We start from the raw sequence: 19,405 nt of genomic DNA, 5'->3' as shown, positions 1-19,405 counted from the left end.
CTCTATTAATGTATCATGATAACCTGAAATAACTAGTTTGTGTAAATCCTTGTGCTGCAGGAATAAGCGTCCTTGGTAATAAGGTAAACCATTATCTATGGTAAAGTCTGCTCCCTTTTGTATCCAATCCTGTAGGACTGTAGGGTCCAGGAGTTGTTTCACTCTGACTTGAATGTCTTCAAGCGTCTGTAACAAAGTCATGCCTAGAATTCTCTGTTCGGGAATTATTGGTACTGGTTCTGAGTTTGTATCAGATTCTCCCATTCCAATTCGGGATAAGGCGTCTGCTTTGCCATTCTTGCAGCCAGGTCGATAGGTAATCACGAAATCAAATTCAGCGAAAAACAAAGCCCATCAGAGCTGCCGTGATGACTGAGCCTTGGCGGTTTTCAAATACTGTAAATTCCGGTGATCAGTGATCACCGTGATGGTATGTCGAGCGCCAAGCAGGTAATGCCGCCAGGCTTTAAAAGCGGTCTTTATGGCTAACAGTTCTTTGTCAGTGATTGCGTAATTAATCTCTGGTGCCGAGAATTTTCTGGACCAAAATGCTACGGGATGCAGTTGGTTGGTTTCAGGACCTCTTTGAGACAGAACTGCTCCCATGGCTAGGCTGGATGCGTCAGTTTCGACGACATGCGGGAGATCTGGACGTGGGTGTTTCAATATAGGTGCGGAGGTAAACTTAGCTTTTAAATCCTGGAAGGCCTGCTCGGCTTCTTCAGACCATTCAAAACGTTTATTTTTCCTCCAGAGTCCAGTAATGGGTTGTACTATGCGTGAAAATTCCGGGATAAACCTGCGATAGAAATTGGCAAAGCCGAGCATGCTTTGAACCCCTTTTACAGAGCTAGGTGATGGCCATTTGAGGATGGCATCCACTTTTCTTGAGTCCATTCGGACTCCTTTGGGTGTCAGGATGAAACCGAGAAACTCAACTTCTGTGGTATGGAAAACACATTTCTCCAGTTTAGCAAATAGTTTGTGTTGGCGCAGTTTTTCCAGAACTGCCCTAACGTGTTTTCTGTGATCAGATTCCGAAGAGGAGTACACTAGAATGTCATCGATATAGACGACAACACAAACATCGATGAGTTCCCGAAGGACATCATTCATGAAGAATTGGAAGGCAGCAGGCGCATTGCACAACCCGAAAGGCATTACCTGGTATTCGAATAATCCATATTTTGTACGGAAGGCCGTTTTCCATTCGTCGCCTTCTTTTACTCGCACCAGATGATATGCCCCCCGGAGATCTAACTTGGTGTATATGCAAGCGTCCTTCACCTGGTCAAGGAGTTCAGGAATCAGAGGCAGAGGATAACGGTTTTTAACCGTTATCTGGTTCAATGCGCGGTAATCGATACAAGTTCGAAGGTCGCCTTCTTTTTTAGGCACGAAGAACAAAGCCGAGGATGCCGGGGACTTTGACGGGTGAATAAAACCATTGGCGAGGTATTGATCCAAATATCGTCTCAAATGCAGGTTCTCAGGTTCGGTAAGGGAATAAATCCTGCTACAAGGGGGTTGTGCACCGGGCACCAGATCAATTTGGCAATCGTACGATCGGTGAGGAGGTAATGTGTTGGCCTGTTCCTTTTGGAAGACGTCCTGAAAGTCCTGGTATTCCGGAGGTAATTGCATGGAGGCAGAGGTTACAGATGCTAGATTAATCTTCAGGTTTTCTGGGTAGCATGTTTCTGCACAATCTGGGAAGGTTATTCTCTTAGCTCGCCAATCAATTCGAGGATTATGTGTCTTTAACCAAGGAATTCCAAGAAAAACCTGAAACTGTGAAGCCTTGATTACATCAAACACAACTGCCTCCCGATGGCCGTCAGGACCAATAAGAGTCACCCCAGTAGTGGAATGTGTTACCGGTCCAGAGGCAATTTCAGTTCCATCGACTGTGGTGATGACATCTTTGCTGGTTTTAGGACGGAGAGGGAGGTTAATCCTAGAGGCCAATTCACGATCCACATAGTTTCCAATAGCCCCACTATCGATGTATGCCTTTATTGCATGCAACCGCTTAGGCTTTTCTGGATCTACGAGAACCATTGGCACAATGAAATGCGAGGTCTGAGAGTTAGTTTTCAAGCTCGGCAAGCGGACCCCTACGCTTGTCGGGCTGAGTCGTTTCCCGAAACAGAGTCTTCATGGTTTTTATCAGCGGCTCCTACCGCTTTTCGGGGCGGTTTTGCCGGGCAATCTCGTAGAAAGTGTCCAGAGTTCCCACAATAAAGACATAATTTTAACTGCTGCATCCTTTCACGTTCCTTTTGAGTTAAGGGTTCTTTAACCCCTCCAATTTGGATAGGCTCAGAGACATCAACTCCCTTGGGGTTAGCGTGGGTCTTGACCAACACTCGGGTCTCAAACCTTGACCGATCTGTTTTTCTGTTTTGAAGTCTGTGATCCAATTGGACCACTAAGTCTATATATTCTGTACATTCTTGGGGCGGATTTACAACTTGGGCCAAGACATCTTTAAGTTCTCCGCGTAGACCTCGATAAAATAACATGACTCTTTTATCCTCTGGCCATCCCATTTCCACAATTAGTCTATTAAAGGTTGCAATATAGGATAGGAGGTCCTGATTGCCCTGTCGCAGGGATAGAAGTTCGCCATCCAGAGCCTGCCCCTGAGAGTGTCGAGCAAATAACCTTTCCATGCTTGCTTGAAATCCTTGAAAATCACGGAGAATCGGGTCATCTTGAGTAACCAGTGGAACTGACCAATCGGCAGTGCAGCCGCTGACATATGACAATACAAAGGCTACTTTGGTCTGATCATTAGGGAAGGCCCCAGGTCTGCATAGGAAGTGCAAACGACACTGATTCATGAATACGGCGAATCGTTTGGGGTCCCCAGCAAAGCGTTCAGGTGGGGCCAGCGGCATGTTTCCAGGTAGATTAATCTGCACAGGGTTACTGAGAACCACAGGAGCGGGGTTCCCTCTGGAATAGGGTAGAGGAGTTTGTCCAGCTTGACCTTGCAAAAGCTGTCTTTCCTTTGATATTATTAATTCCCTCTTGAGGGCATTAGTCTCTTGACGAGTGGCATGTACTTCGGCCTGTAATTCCCCCAGTAATTGGGCCAACTGATCAGTCTCAGAAGTTTCCATAGTGCCTGGGTGGGAATTTGAAGGAAGGCTTCGCGTTCTGTAACGCTCACCTGACTCCCACGGGGGCGCTGGTCTGGTTCGCGCTGCTGTGACCTCGTCTAAGGTGATGCGCAGGGTTCGGAAGACGGACTGGACCGGTCCCCAGATCTGGCTTGTCTGACTCGCAGAAGTATCCTTCTGTAGGTGAGAAAAGGGGGTTAACTGTCTGCGGAGTAATGCAATCGGCCTCCCACTTACCCCTCGCACCCTCCTCAAAACCCTTCTGTGCTTCCCTGTAGCGTCTCACCTTAGGGTCTGGAAGGACGAGCTCTCCATCCTGCTTCTGATGCAGGGGCGCGTTGGTATCCAGTTACGTCACTGGATTTTCGGATGGGTGAGAACCAAACTTGCTTGGCTTCCAGGTAAGTTTTTCTATAAGTGGTTCCCCTTGTGTCCATGCATTAATGTTCTAATGCTAGTGTCTTTTTCCCCATAGGGGCCGGGGTACGGAATTCCAGGGAACAGGCACCGACCCGAGGGGAGCGGTGAAATCGTTGTGGAAATCAGGTAAGTCTTTAATGAGTGTTTTGGTAATGTCTTTTCATTCACTCATTAACGCTGATGTCTTTTTCCCCTTAGGGGCCGGGGTCCGAAAATGCCTGGATGCGGCGCGGACCCGAAATGAAAAGGGAATGACCCAACAGGTAAGTCTTGACATGGAGTTTTAGCTTCCCTTTTCCCTTCTTTCTCTCAACTTTGTTCTTGTCTTTTTCTCCCTAGGTGCGGGGGTGCGACTGCGAATCCGGATGGTCGCTGCTGAACATGGAGGCACCCTGTAAAGGTGAGTAGAATGCGGCGCTGCAGCGATCGATGCAATGTGCTTTTAAAAATAAATGTCTTCCTTTTCAGGATTGTCGGCAAATGTCTCTGGGATGCAGATTTAGCACGTTTCCTTCTTCTGTTCTCTTGTTCCATTCCTTAGCAGGTTATCCAGGATGCTGGCAGGCGTGGCAGAAGTCAAGATGCAGGAGCAGACACGGTGAGCGTCCAGCTGCTAGACGCAGAACAACGCGAAGCACGTGTGGCTGATTGGGTGTGGTTTAGATAGCCTTGGAAGAAGTTCCTAGAATGTGTCCTTCCTCCAATCAGATATGTATCCTTCCCTGACCACGCCTGGGTGGTAAATGAGTCCCACAGGTAAAGTAGTTCCTTTCAGGCCTCAAGGAGGCCGGGGTTCTGCAGCATGGTCTGCATCAGGTAAGTGCACCCAAACACTTTCATAATGAGCCTGGCGCCATAGGCGCCAGGACGCTGTCCAAAGAGCCCCTATAAGGGGTTGCTGGGACCTTCCCCGGGGACTTGATGTCCGCTTTCGGGGACGCAGGGCCTGAGCCGGCTCCCCGGGAGCGGGCATCGTGACAGAACCCGCAGAGGGATGTCCATAGTGAACTGTACAAAAGACATTTTACGAAATTCATCAGATAAATTTCAATGAAAGCCATAGCGAACCCGATCGAGGGAGGCGAACAGTCAAGTCAGATCTGAGCCTGGAAGAGGGGGATCCAAGGGTGAAAGCCAACACCCACTGGCCTGTGAGTACAACAAATCAAAATACAAGAGGGAACATCCTTTTTAATGCATAATATGCCAGAGGGAACCCGATAAAGAGAAGTGATAGTTGAGAGGGGTCTGAGCCCGGAAGAGGGGGAAGCAATATCACCCAAATACAGAGAAGAGCTTTTGTTGAACTTTTTGTTTGATTATTTGAACTATCAGATCCTTGGAAGCAGGAGAGACAACCTCTGAAGATCCTGATATTGATACAAACTTTCTAGGGATCTGTGCCCGGAAGTGGAGGATCCAGAGGTAGAAGACATCACCCGATGCATCTGTGAAAAGGAACTCTTTGTTTGTTATTTGAATACATCAGGCCCACGGTGGCAAGAGACTTTTTGATAGTAAACAGACTTAACCACTGAGTGTCCTAATTGCTGAAAGCGTAACTGTTAGCTCGTGCTGGGAAAGCTCGAGCGTGTGCTGTGCTACAAAACCAACCTTATCCCGTGCTTAGATTTAGGTTTAGATTAGGCATTTTTCCAACCTACCTTTACAGTTTAATAAACACCCTTGAACTGTGATCACTTGTGTCTGTCTATTCTTGATACCATGCCTTCCTTACAACACAAATACACACACACTCACACACACAGACACTCACATACACATCTGCACACACACAAACACACACACACTTTTTCTGTGATTCCTTTTTTTGTATGAAATAGTTATTTCCATGTAGAAATGTGACCCCCCCACTGGCATGTATGATGATTCTGACCATGTCAGTGAGCTGCTCCAGTAGGAATAAGAATACCTCAGCAGGGGGCATTCTTATTCCTACAATGTCACAACCAGTAACAGTCGGCAACAATTCCTTATCTAAACTGAAGATGCTTACTATCCAGTATGTGTGAGACTTATAGAGCGTAAACCTAGCTCAGAGGCAACAGAGAGCTGTAATTAGGGTGTGACCCGGGTGCGTAGTGGAGAGGAGAGCTCTGTCGGATGAGAAGAAGGTTTGAGTGGGGTGATCAGGGATTGGCAAAATGCTTATTAAAGAGTAGGATCTTCTCTCCCTTCCTAAAGTGGAGGATGGAGGCGGTCAGTCTAATCTGCATTGGTAACTTGTTCCAGAGGCAGGGTGCATAGCAGCGCCATAATATCATATTGAAGCCAGCTTTAAAGATCACCAAATTAATCTACCAAAAGACAGCAGCTCCACAGCACTTAAGATACCAAGGTGGGGAATGTTTTAGTTGCCATTGTGGATATTTGGGTCCAAATGAGATTCATGCCTCCTCTTAGGCAAGCATTAGGGGGTGCAGACAATAACTGAGATGTACAAAGTCAAGGAGGATGCTATGAAAATGTCCACTTATTTGGCAAACGATGGTACGTCCTCTCTAATGAAGGGTGATTTCTAGGCTTGATGGAGGGTCACAGCACTGCTTGTAGGCAGTGGGGGCACCAGCGATATGCGTGTCACTTTATAATGAAGACACATGGTTCCAAGGTGACGCTCTATGGAATTAGTGGTCCTCATTGTACTTCAGTGAAAATTTCAGCCAACCAGATACACATTTTTTGCACCACCATTGGGCAAGTCCCAAAAATAGGAAAGAGGCCACCATCGTTTTGCCCCTCGGCCTCACCAAGCCCAGTGAAATCTCTGGATGTACTTATTTTATTCATGTGGCATTGTTAAGCAGAGTGATGTTCAGGAAGTCACAGTGTAAAACAAAGTATTTACACAAAATGGCAAACTTTCAAATTAAATTAAAACACATGGTTAGAATCAACAAAATCAGGAAATCTCAAGTTAATGATGTGATCATTTTTTGAAAAGCATCAACATTTGTAGTGATGAAAATCCACTGGGGGTCGGCGGGCACTCCAGAGCTAAGAAGCAAAGCTTCTGAAAGGAAAAAATCTTGAAATCATGAATAGGATGAGGATTGGGCCTGCATTGAAGACACAAGCAGCCTTGGAGGTGCTTGTCAAACCAGCCTTTCCCCCATCTTATATAGGTGCTGAAAGACAAGTTCAAAAGTGACATGAATTCATACCATTTTTGTGTTTGGCGCATTTTGGTGGAAGAGCCATTGCTACAGAGAAGAGAGGGAGTCAAAGGGTGCCAGAAAGCTGACTTTGTGGTTGGCATGACAACTGGAAATTCTGTGGCATAATTGGACAACACACTAAATGGTATTGCTTGTTCCATTACACCGAAGTAATCCAATAGGGGCTTGTTAGATGAATGTTCTCACACTCAGGAGTACTGTACCATTGCATGTGACTGTGTCACTTTTAAAGCTGCTATTTATTTATTGCATTTGTAAAGCACCCAAAGGCATCAGGGCGCTGTTGCGATCAGTTACACTGATGAACCATTAGCAAAAGGGTGACACAAAATGGGCTTCAGGAGGCCCAGGGGCCTGCAGTTGTATTGACAAAACATGGTCTGAATGGACATTTATCGAGTGGTGGCGTGGTGATCTTTCTTTTCGCAGCCAGAGAGAGATGGGCTATATTTGGGCTACTTCCCTGGCCCCATTGGGTTACATGTAGGTTTCCATTTCTGGATATTGTGACCATACAAGCAATTATTATTTGGAGAGGTACAGTACCGCTGACAACATACTGTCAGATTTCTTACAAGGACATATGTATGTTGCCAATGGTACTGCACTTCTCCAATCTCAATGTGATTTGTCATGAGGACATCGGTATGTTATCTGTGGTACTGCACCTCTCCAATAAAATAAGTTGTGAGGACATCTGTACGATGTAGTTCTTTGGAAAAGGTGCGGTACCACTGACAAAGGTTTTCTCCTGCTCACCACCTGTTTCCATTTCTATTTCATGTTTCCCTGGTTCTTGTTTTATTTTATTATATTTTATTTTTTGGAGAGCAGCAGTAAATGTCATTTCAACGACAGTAATTACTTCAAAGTAATTTACTTCAAAGTATTTACATACAAATGTCACTTCAAATTATTTTTCTAAATAATGGGGGTCCTCCCTATGCCCCCTTCCCCTTCATTGTTATCCCATCCCACTCCCTATCCCCTTTTTATCCTTTAACCTTCAACTACATGTATATCTAAAAGTGATTACAAACGAATTACTTCGAAGTAAATTACTTCAAAGTAATTATTGTAGTGTAAACAATGGCAGACCCTCATTTCAATGTGATTTCTTAAGAGGACATCTATACGTTGTCAGTGGCACTGCACCTCTCCAAAATAAAAAGTTGTGATGACATCAGCAGGTTTTAGTTCATTGGAGAGGTGCAGTACCACTGACAACCTACAGGAGTCCTTGTAAGAAATCACACTGAGATCAAAACTATAATATGATATGATAGGGTATTTATAACATGCTTAACACCCAGAGGTGTCTAAGCATGGACCCAGGGATCGAACCTATGTTGCTGCGTGTCGTCTTGTTTCCAAGGCGAGCACTTTGCCGCTGAGCTATCCTCCCAGGACAACTATAATATAGGACAGCTACGACCAAAGACTGCAATTACATATACAACCAGCCAATGTCACGCTCCACTTGCCCTGTCCTTACACCCCCTTTTGCGCTGTCCATCCTCCCCCTTGCATTATCCCCATCCCTCCATTGCACTGTCAATCCTCCCCTCCGATTGTGCTGTTGCTCCATCCCTTCTCACCAAACATTGACTCTCACTCCTTCCCCTTCTTCTGTCACTCCTTCCCCACTTGCACTGACACTCCTCCCTCCCTTGCACTGTCCCTCCTTGTTCCCTTGCACTGTCCTTACTTACCCCCTTGCGCTGGCCCTCCCCCGCCAGGAACTATCCCTGTGTGTGCTTTCCCTCCTCCCTCTTGTGCTTTCCCTTCTCCCTTGAACAGTCCCTCCTATCTCTTTGTGCTGTCCTCCTCTCCCTTAGTGCTGTCCCTCCTCCCCCTTTGCACTGTCCCTCCATCCCTGATTGCACTCACTGCGCTGTCGCACCTCCCCCTTTTGTTGTCCATCCTCCTGTCTTGCACTGTCCCTGGTTGCTGTTTCCCTCCTCCCACTTGTGCTGTCCCTCCTCCCGTGTGCCCCCCCATCTCCCCATACGCTGTCATACCTCCCACTTGGGCTGCCCCTCCCCCGTGTGCTTTCCCTCCTTCCCCTTGTGCTGTCCATCTTCCCACCTTTGCGCTGTCCCTCTGCACCCCTTGTGCTGCCGCTCCTTCCGCCTTGTGCTGTCGCTCGTTCTCATTGTGCCGTTGTTCCTTTCCGTTGCGCTGTCGCTCCTTCCTCTTGCGTTGTCGCTCCTTCCCCCTTGCACTTTTGCTTCCCCCCACTTCCCTCCCTTGCGCTGTCCCTCCTCCAGCAACGCATTTTGGATTGCTGCTGCCCTCGGCCCAACCAAATGTGTGTGCCCCCGATATTCGAACATTGCCTTTTTCAGACTTCTGCTCTTCTCCACTTTCCACCCTGTTCTATTTTAGGCATGGAACCATACTCAATCGATAGAAGGGGGAACTTTTTAAGACCCGTCATTTTTAAGCTTTTTTTTACCAGGGTGCTGAGTAAAGTTATTTTGTTATTGTTGTTTGCACCAGCTGCCTATACATTGTGTGCTCTTTGAGATTTTGGGAGGAAATACATGTGCATGAAAACCAATATTTGCACCCAAATGCAGTTCTGTATGTAAATCAACCACAATAGACTTGCAAGTACATACATTTTTTGAATTAGCATGTGCCTGACCCCATATGAGCTGTGATGCCACATCAAGGATTCGCCTTGGTTTCTGATCATTCACATGTCCTTTCACACAGTGCCTTAAGTGGCACTACAAACTGAGCCGGGGCTCATCAGTGGGCGTGACCTAACAACAGGGGTCACCTGCTGGCTTATTAAGCCACGCCCCTTGACGGTGCCGGCTCAATGGGCTACCGGCACCCTCACCAGGCTGCCTTTTGTAGAGATCAGCACCCTCTCCCACTGGGGGAGAGGATGCTGATCTCTGCAGTTATTTTCTATAGGCTTGCCTGGCAGGGGACAGCCCTACCCATTTCAGCCTTAATGGTGGCACTGCCCCTCACCAGCAGAGGAGAGGCAGCGTCACCATTAAGGCTGAAAGGTTGAAGCCACTGGAAGCTGAGGCTTTTTTCCTAGACTGAAACTCCAGTGAATGCGCGGGCGCTTCAGAATTTAGAAAGTCAGCTCCTTTGTCCTTTTACACTTAGTTGTAAAAGATATGCAGCGAAAGAGCTAGCAAAAGATGGTCTACATGAGCAGGCGTTTAGCTCATTGTATTTTGCATTCCTTTAATGACTGTATTTCTCATTTATATACGTAGAACTACAAATACCATAATGCAAAGTGATGCAAACGTAATTAAAGATGCTTTAAAGCGTTAAAAACCGTACCAGCTTGCACACAACTAACGGCTTTTTGAGAGCTCCAAACTCTACTGCTTTTGAAATACAATGCATAAGAGCCTGTTGTATGGTAACCTGCTTTTAGACAGTCCTCCACAAGGGCATTGGACTTGCTATGCATGATGATATCAAAACAGCAGTTAAAATGTTGTTACCAATGAAATAGATATCATGAACATTCAATACTCCTACTTCCTCTTGGTTTCAGAAAATGGTTATTAGCAAAGATAAAACAATAATTGAATATCCCTGCAGTTCCCTGGCAGCTGGCATGAGATCTTGTCAGATGAGAGCGCCCCAGAAGCCTGCACTGCCTCGAAAAGGGGGAGTTCGCCTACATCAGTAGTCATAGCGTTTAAACCAGCAGCAACATGCTATCTTAGGCTACATGTATTATGAGCAGCAAGGGTCCATGAAGAAAGATGGCTCTGATATAAAAATAGAATATTAAATCTTACTGCTCTTATAAAATGCCCCCCCAGGACCAGGCCTAGTTGTCCTAATTATAAATATGTTTTGCCCTCCACTCTCACTTGCGCTGGCCCCTCTCCTCCCCTCGCCTGCCACGCTTGCACTTCCCCTTCTCCCCCTTGCACTGCCCCTTCTCCCCCTTGTGTTGTCCCTCCTCCCCCTTGTGCTGTCCCTCTTCCCCTTGCACTGTCACTCCTTCCCCCTCTAGCACTGTCGCTCCTTCCCCCTTGGACTGTCGCTCCTCCCCCTTGTGCTATTGCACCTCCTCCTTGTGCTGTCGCTCCCCCTTGTGCTGTCGCTCCTTCCCCTTCTAGCACTGTTGCTCCTTCTCCCTCTAGCACTGTCACTCCTTCCCCATTGCACTGTTGGTCCTTCCACCTCTAACATTGTCGCTCGTTCCCCCTTGCGCTGTCGCTCCTCTCCCCTTTCGCTATCGCACCTCCCGCATGTGCTGTCACTCCCCCTTGTGCTCTCGCTCCCCCTTGCGCTGTGGCTCCTTCCCCCTGTAGCGCTGTCGATCAGCCCCCTTGTGATGTTGCTCCACCCCTTTGCGATGTTGCTCCTTCCCCCTTATGCTGTTGCACCCCCCCCTAGTCTCTCTGCCCACCTTTGGGCTGTCAATCAGCCCCCCATGGTGCTGTTGCTCCACCTGTCCTTTATCCCTGTCACTCCTTCCTTCAAATGTTCTACAATGCTCCTGTGTCCTGCTGCAGGCCCACCTTTCATCTACTGTATTTTGTTTTATTCTCCCTCGTGTTCACATTTATTTTTTATTCAACTCCCCCGCCAGTGCTTTCCTTCATTCCCTCCCATGCTGTCATGTCTTCCTCTCTGTCCTGTCGCTCCTCATTTCTTCCTTCCATGCTAAATGTAAAATGCAATAAACAACTACAACCGCAAACTCCAATGGGCTTTGCAAAAGCTTGTTTTAGTAGAGCCTCATGCCTCCTATACCCGATACCACCCACGTCCACCCCCAGGGTAACAGGAAGAGCCCAAACTAACCCACATCCCCTGCATCCCACAGGGGGAAAATCCCTATATCCCATTTGGCCGTGGACAGGGAAGAAGAGCAGAAAAGGTAGGATGAAGTTTATATGAGATGTCAGAGGGTCTGGAGAATTTGGGTGCGTGTAACCTTACCATTGTGCGCCAGTGATGAGCGGTGTGGCTAATGGATGTGCGCTTCTCCTTCCCACAGGCACCGTGCTGCCGCTGACCTGTCCGTCCAGCTCCTCGCTGCAGATACTGTGCGAGATCATCGATGTGTCCTACCTCCACGCCACCCCGGCAAGCAAGCACGCCAACAAAACCGGCCTCAGTAGCGGAGCGTCTCCCGGGGGCAAATACAGCCTCTACATTGGCCTGGCGCTCGCGGTCAGCTCCAGCCTCTTCATTGGGTCCAGCTTCATCCTGAAAAAGAAAGGACTGCTGAGGCTGTCTGAAAAAGGGGCCACGAGAGCAGGTGAGGACCTTTCTCATGAGTTATATTTGCATGCAAACTTGTATTTACATCATAGTATTATTAATAATAGCACCTAAGTGTTGCAGTCTTGCAGATTTGTCTTGGGAGGATAGCTCAGGGGCAACATGCTCACCTTGAAAGCAAGATGACACAGAGCAACACAGGTTCGATCCACAGGTCCGCACTTAGAAACCTCTGGGTATTATGCACGTTATAAATAACCTATCATATCATATCAATAAAAATGTTACGGTGAGCCCAACTGTTCTATTATTTAGGTGCAAAATTCGAACTTGGCAGTGTACACTGAGTCCATGTCAAGCAAAAGACAAGGGTAGAGCCCTAGTCACATCCACACTGGGTGAGCAAGTAGTTTAGTGTGAATTTGATGTGGTGTCAAGAAAATTACCCTGGCAAGTTTTGTTGATCATAAAGATTATTTGAATTCAAGTTCCAGCCAACACATGTTTCGATCCTCCTGGGTCTTTGTCAAGGCGAGTGGTTTCATTGTGTTTCACTGGTCAATGCAGTTGCATTTTCAAGGTGAGATTTGTTGAATCCCCAAAGAAGCGCAGAACTGGTTGCGCAGGTACACAGTTGATCTCTGCCAGCAGAAGAACTTCTATAAAGCAGGCCTAACACGGCCTTGCAGAACATTGGTATGATATCGCACTTATGGACCCACATCCTCAGAGGATAATTTACCAGGACACGATCAACCCTTGCCCCGCCTACCCCCCAGCTTCATCAGCTGTTTATCTGCGCAACCAGTTCTGCACTTCCTTTGGTATTCAACAGAATATCACCTTGGAATTGCAACCGCCTTCATGAGGGGGAGAGAGAAGCTGCTGACTCAATGGTGAGACACGTGAAGGGTAATGACTATTGTTGCTTATTGTTGCAACTTTTGAATTTACATATGTTCAATTATATAGGTTTACATTTACACATGGAGCGGGCACTGGTCTGTTGCTAACCTGGGGAGTGGGGGAGGGAGTATTGACTTCGGGGGAGCTACCTGTTGGTGAGAGCACAGAAGGAGTCGGTGATGGGTGATGGGGGGTGATGGTCTAAGGGTGGTATCGCTTAAGAGCAATGGGTTAAATCACTATATAAAACGAAAATAAAGATCCTGCACTATCTGGTGACCAAACAAGCACATATAGCGCTTCTGCAAGTAAACACACCCTGGACAAGAGGGAAGTGGATAAACTGCGTAGAGACTGGGTTGGGAAGGTATCTCACAGCAGCTTGACGAAAGGGAAGAAGTGTGTGGTTTGCAATTCTAATACGGAAGTCGCTCCTCACCTGTATTACGAGGGTTTGGGCAGACGAAGAGGGTAGGTTAATTGCGATTAAAGTGCATATAGGCAATGACAAACTAATTATCAGTTCGATATAGGACCCAACTGCAGATAAGCAAATTGATATACTAAGGGCCCAATTCATCGAATATTTGCCCGGTTCAAAGTGAATTTGCACTGCTGAAAAGTGACTTTGCACTGCCGACACAAATTAATCACTGCCTGATTCTTGGAAGTGTGCAAAGTGTATTTTTGCAGTGCAAAGTCTGGGCAAAGTCATTTTGTACTGCAAAAATGACTATGTGCTGACTTTCCCCAGACTTTGCACTGCAAAAATACACGTTACACAGTTCCATGAATCAGGGTTTGTGTCGGCAGTGCAAAGTCATTTTTTAGCAGTGCAAATTCACTTTGAAATGGACAAATATTCCATGAATTGGGCCTATAGTCTTCAGGATGCCCATGCGAAAGTGGGGGGGGGGGTGGTAGTGAATGAAAAGATTGAATCTAAATGCGGAATGCACGTTTAGTGTGCATTTGGCATAATAGGTTCGATCTTTTGTCCATAATACCGAACAGGGGAGCAGGGGTTGTGGGGGTGTCTCCCGGTCCCCCAGTTTGTTATTATGGGTTGGGGGGGGTGTCCCCTGCATACATTAAAGGCAGTTCGGGGGACAAACAGATGAAATCCCAAAAGATCAAATTACAAAATACAGGCAAGTGGGCTCCGTGATTTTGTAATTCAATCTTTTGGGATAAGTTTCTTTAACGTACATCCGGGGGAAATTGGAATGTACCATTAGACCCCTTCGTTGATAAATCCGATAATCCGAGGGATGGTAACACTGAAGACAGGGGGCATCTGCAGCAACTACTAGAGGCTCACGATCTCTGTGACACTTGGAGATTTTTGAGCCAATAAATGTTCACATTGTGTGTAGATGGCACGCACTCATGCATTGATTATTTCTTGCTCTTGACCCGAATAATGAATAGTGTGGTACAGTGTGATGTCCTTCCAGGAGGGGTTTCCGATCACGAGGCAGTTAGCACTCGCCTGGACACATCATGGGTGAGGCTGCAGGTGAAAAGGTGGAGATCACAATTATGATGAAGAGCCCACAGGACAAACATGCACTCCAGAGTTTAGTACAGTCGTATTTCTTATTACATCATGGTTCGGTTAGCAAAACAAGCAGTCTGCGGGTGGCAGGAAAGGCATATATTAGAGGGATTATGATACAAAGGAGTGCAAGGAAGAAAAAGGATGATGGGCTCAAACTGAAGGAGCTTGAGGAGGATTTAGTCTGGTAAACATGCCTATTTGATGCGTAGCTTTCTGTGAGGGGTCAGTAATGCAAGGCAGACAACTGCTTGTGGTTTTCTCAGTGGCAGACATTTTATTGTGCAAAGAACACCAAACAGAAACCTACTCTATCAGGAAGTTCCCTACCTAGTTTAGGTTCTAAGGAAAGTTTTAATAGCATACGCAAACCTGGCACTCACACTAAACAACAAACATTCAAAATAAAACATAGACAACATAAATAAATAATTACCAAATAATAAGAGACTTGGAAAACCTTCACCTGTCCTGGGTAGATCCCTTTCCCAGGAATTTCCAAAGTTACTCTCTCAAAGTGTTCACAAAGAAACGTAAAGTCTTGAACCAGTTCTTCAGAGTTACAAAAGAAATAAAAGTTCACCCAAATAAAAATCCACTGGTAAGAGTTCTCTATCTATCTGCTGAAAAGTTCCCCTTCCAATTCCACCAAAGACAACATCACCAATGGTAATCCTGGACATCCCTCTTCCAGGATGGGCTTGACACAGTTCAACAATTGTCCATATGTTTGTGACTTCTGCAGCGTCTTTTGTACAACTTGTCAGGATGCGTCTTCTTAGCGTGTGTTACGCTCACCTGGTCTCCACAGGGACGCCACCCTGCCGGGTTACTCGCTGGTATGCTTCTCAGCTTTGCCCTGATGCGGTCTGCAGGGAAGGTTCTGCCTGAAAATACAGGAGGACTGTGTTCAAGACTGACCGACTGGGGTAAGTATCCTCCCTCCACCCCCGTATGATTTCAGTCCCTCTGGCGCCCTCACCTAACCTTGTGCTAGAATTAGGCGTGCTCTCCGTCCTGCCTTCTTTGCAGGGGCGCGTTGTCTTTCATGGGCGAGTGCGGTCCAGTTACTTCACTGACGCCGGCCCGTTTGATATTGTTCAGGTAGGTCTTATTGCTGTTCTTTAGTTTTGTTGCTATCCTGCATGCCTTTCTTTGTTTAAAGTGTCTCTTTTTTTCTCCCTTAGGAATGCGGAGCTTCAGCGCGGCAAACTGGCCTGGTTGAGCCCCACTGGTAAATGATGGCGCATTAAGAGCGCAATGATGCGGTAAGTAAGCGCAATGCGCAGCGCTGCAAAGTCTTGCCTTTGCTAACCTGTGTTTTCCTTCCTGGTAGGTCGCGGTGTTCTTCAGCACGAGTGGAATGTCCGGAGTGGTGCCAGCCGAGAGGCGACCAGCCAGGTAAGCCTTTTGAGCAGTTCGTAATTTGTAAATGTCTCTACTGCTTTCTTTAATGTTGCCTCTATCTTCCTCTTTCAGGTCGTTCTGTCCGGGAGGCGTGCAGATTCGAGGAAGCTGTTCTCAGTAGCTGCGAGTGTTTAAAGATGAAGACTGCAGGTAAGATGCTGCTGCTAATGATGTTCCTTTTGTCTCTTTGCAGGTTCTGCTTCTCCGAGGTTCGAGGGAATAGCTGGACACGGTGAGCGTCACGTTGCAAGCTGCAAAGTAACACGAAGCGTGTTGTCTTGCTTGGGTGTGGTTTAAATAGCCCCAACAAAATAGTCCAGGTAAAGTAGTCCCTAGGCTACCACACCCAAAACACAAGACCGCATAGCTTGGTTCCTAGGAACCAAGCTATGTGGATGCCTCCATGTTGGCTGACAATACAATAAAGTAGTTCCCAAGCACATTGTTTTTCATGGTGTATGAGCCTGGCACCACAGGCACCAGGACTGGCCCCATGAGGGTTTTTGAAGAGGATGCCAGGCTCTAGAGGCCCGAGTCCTGACTCCACCTGGCCAATGGGTTTTCCAGAGGGGGTTTTGGGTGAGGGTCATGGCAGCATGTTGCTTTCTTCTCGACAACCCCATCTTATACTGTCACTGTGGAGGCAGGCTTATTTGCTCTACAGTGTACTTTTGTTCCATTCACTTTCAGTACAACATTCTCTGACAATATTATAGACAACCACAGTTCTGTTAGCTCTGCTTCAACTTGGTACTTTATCATTCTTAGGCACCTCAAAGACAAGACTGTTCGACCTCCACAGGTAGGCAAGGCACTCTTCTTTCCTGCGTTATAAGAAAAGTGCAGCCTCTTTGCTTCTTCTGCTTGTTTTACTGTTACCAATATAATCTGTTTGCTTCCATACTGCTTCTCTCACAGCTTCAACGGTCTCAGCATTACAGATTGTTGATTTCATCTTCTTACAAGCACCCAGCTCCCTTCACCAGCTTTATGCACACCGGCTTGGTTCCAGCAGCTCCCCTGAAGCTGTATTGCCACTCTTTCAGCTTTCGATAACCTTATGACTCTTGTATCAGAGACACTAGACCTTTAACAACTTTAAAAACTTTGAAATATAGGTGGTTACATTTTAATAGGGCTGATTTCACTGCAAAAAGGATTTACCTTCTGGTGTGCATACTACTAGCTGTTCTCTTCACTTCAGCAACTTCTACAGTTACAGAATACTTGTTCTGGATGTTACACGGTTCAGGTTTTGCGATTTAGGTACATGTGACCACTCTTTGATGATGATTTGTAACTTCAAAGAACAATAAGGACTTGCGTTCCCTTTCATTTATACAGAGTGATACTTTGATTCTGGTTGGTAAGCACAATTATCCATACGCAACCTCCCTTTGATGTAATAGCTCTTGTAACAATTTGTGAAAGTCTGCTTTAACCCTCAGAGTGATTTAGAACAGTGTTCTCCCTCTTAATTGGGGACACATGATCACTCGGGTAAAATTATATAGTTCAACAATGGAAAATGGAGTTCAACAATGGAAAATGGAAAGCTTTTAATTTACGCGAGCATTCTGACTTGCTTTAAATGCGGGCGTGATACATTTTCTTTGTTGCTAAGTCTTTTCACATCAACTAACAACTTCTACTCAATCCCACTTCTACGTGAGTTATAATAGAACGGGTTATCGGCAAGGGGTTTTCAGTGAATCAGAGTATGGAGCTTCACTCACCTGCTTTAGCAACCTCCTGCCTCTGCGTACATGACTGATCACGAAACGAAACTCCTGAAGCCCTAATTACTTAATTTTAACCTTAAGTCACCTGAACCATTTTATCGGAATCGGAAAAGAAGTTCAGGAAACTTTGCCGGGCCAAATCACCATAATTGGGTGAGTAAAAATGTAGCTAAATAAGTTTGCATTGGCTTAATGCTGAGGTCTAATAAGAGCAGCGGTGTGCACTCAGCAAAGTGCAAACTAATGCTTCTCTCAGATGCTGGCTCAGCTTGCCCCAGTGCCTAAAGGACAGTGTTATGCATCCTCGAAGGGCCAAGGTTGCGTTACAGCCAACGTGGTCTTTTCGTCCTCTCTGTCCTGCCACAGATAACATTTAGGGTAAGTTGGTCTGCAGTACAAAAGAATACACGCACAATGGGCCTCATTATAAGTATGCCGGTCCGGAAACAACAGTGCCGGTAAGCTTACTGGCACAGTTGTTTCCGGACTGGCACAGTACAACTCTGCCAGGCGGCACCTGCCCGTTTTCACAGGAGCACCGGGGTGGTTACTGCCGGACCCGTAATGAGGCCCAATGTCTCTTTAAGTGCCTCACACAGAGTTAAAGAAAATGATTATTCCAAATTCTAAAGTTGTACAGTGTATTATGTTTTACCACGAGGAAAATGTTCAATGCAATGTACAGCAAGGTCAAGTGGTTAGTACACTGAATTAGTAGACAGATTGTTCATTACAAGCGCATAATCTATTTGGCATAATGTGAAGTATAAATCTCATTGGAATTTATAATGTTTTTTTTGTCTAATGAAGACGTAGGTGGCATGTGTTAAGCCTAGTTGTCCTTGTAAAGCAAGTATGACCAGCCGACAAGTGTTTCGAGCAGACGCTCATCCTCAGGGCTGTGCATGCCATGACCAATATTCCATTCAATGATGTAACATAACACAGTAATGCAAACAAGTCATAGCCATGGTTGTTGGATTATTGGCAAACATACGGGTGCATAATACGGAAAAGCAGAGAGAGAACAGCACAATCATCAGTTAGTTACATTGTTGTACTTATGCATAAAACTACACATGGTGTCATTTGCAAGTTGTGCCTGAATGCAATTTGTTATTTGCAACCCTGATCCATAATACACTGATAGTTTATTCAATGGCCAAAGCATTAATACTTAGAGTTTGTTTTTATTTCTATTTTTGAATTCTTTTATGTTAAGTTTACTGTGGGTATGATACTTTTCAAGAGCAGTTAGGCACGTAATAGTGAATAAAGCAAACTTGTGATTGCAGTTTAGGGCCAGGCTTGAATAAGCTGTATGGGAACCACTATCAATATCAAGGTGGAGTACGAATCACTTGGCCAAGTCACCTTTTGTGTTAAAATCATGTGCGTGTTAGATCAGAGACAAGTTTGCTAGAAGAGCGGCTTGGTGAGCCACCCCATACCTGTACTAGCGGCTGCTTCTCCGAGACCTGTATATGGAGAAACAGACTTTGAGGTAAACTGATATGAGAATTTGTGTATATTTTTCACAGGAGACAGGGTCCCCCTATGCGCCGCCTGGGGATTGTTTGGAAATGTTGCTCACTTAAGTAATGCATGGCGAATATTCAATTATGTGACTGACGAGATGTCGCCTGTTGGACACGGTAGCAGATGCCCACTGAAAAAGTATGATGTGTGCATGATTACAATCACATTAATATTTAATGGTTATGTTTTTTGCAAGCACCTTAGCTTTACTGCATGAAGCTTACCTTAATAATTGGGTGGGGAAGTGCCGGTAAACTCGCCCCACTTTGTAAAATAATG

At 46.1% G+C, this 19,405-nt stretch overlaps 1 protein-coding gene across 1 annotated transcript in view; it reads left to right on the top strand.

Annotated features, from left to right (window-relative positions):
• NIPAL1 (NIPA like domain containing 1) overlaps nt 1–19,405 on the top strand; it is a 258,775-nt gene that overhangs the window by 120,299 nt on the left and 119,071 nt on the right. Inside the window, exon 2 of the mRNA XM_069631705.1 lies at nt 11,748–12,011. Coding sequence (XP_069487806.1) covers nt 11,748–12,011 — 264 coding nt within the window. The remainder of the gene's footprint in view (nt 1–11,747; nt 12,012–19,405) is intronic.

This window comes from Ambystoma mexicanum, chromosome 6q (assembly GCF_040938575.1).
Source record: "Ambystoma mexicanum isolate Mex_15411 chromosome 6q, UKY_AmexF1_1, whole genome shotgun sequence".
NCBI lineage: Eukaryota > Metazoa > Chordata > Amphibia > Caudata > Ambystomatidae > Ambystoma > Ambystoma mexicanum.
This window is presented reverse-complemented; position numbering and strand designations above follow the sequence as displayed.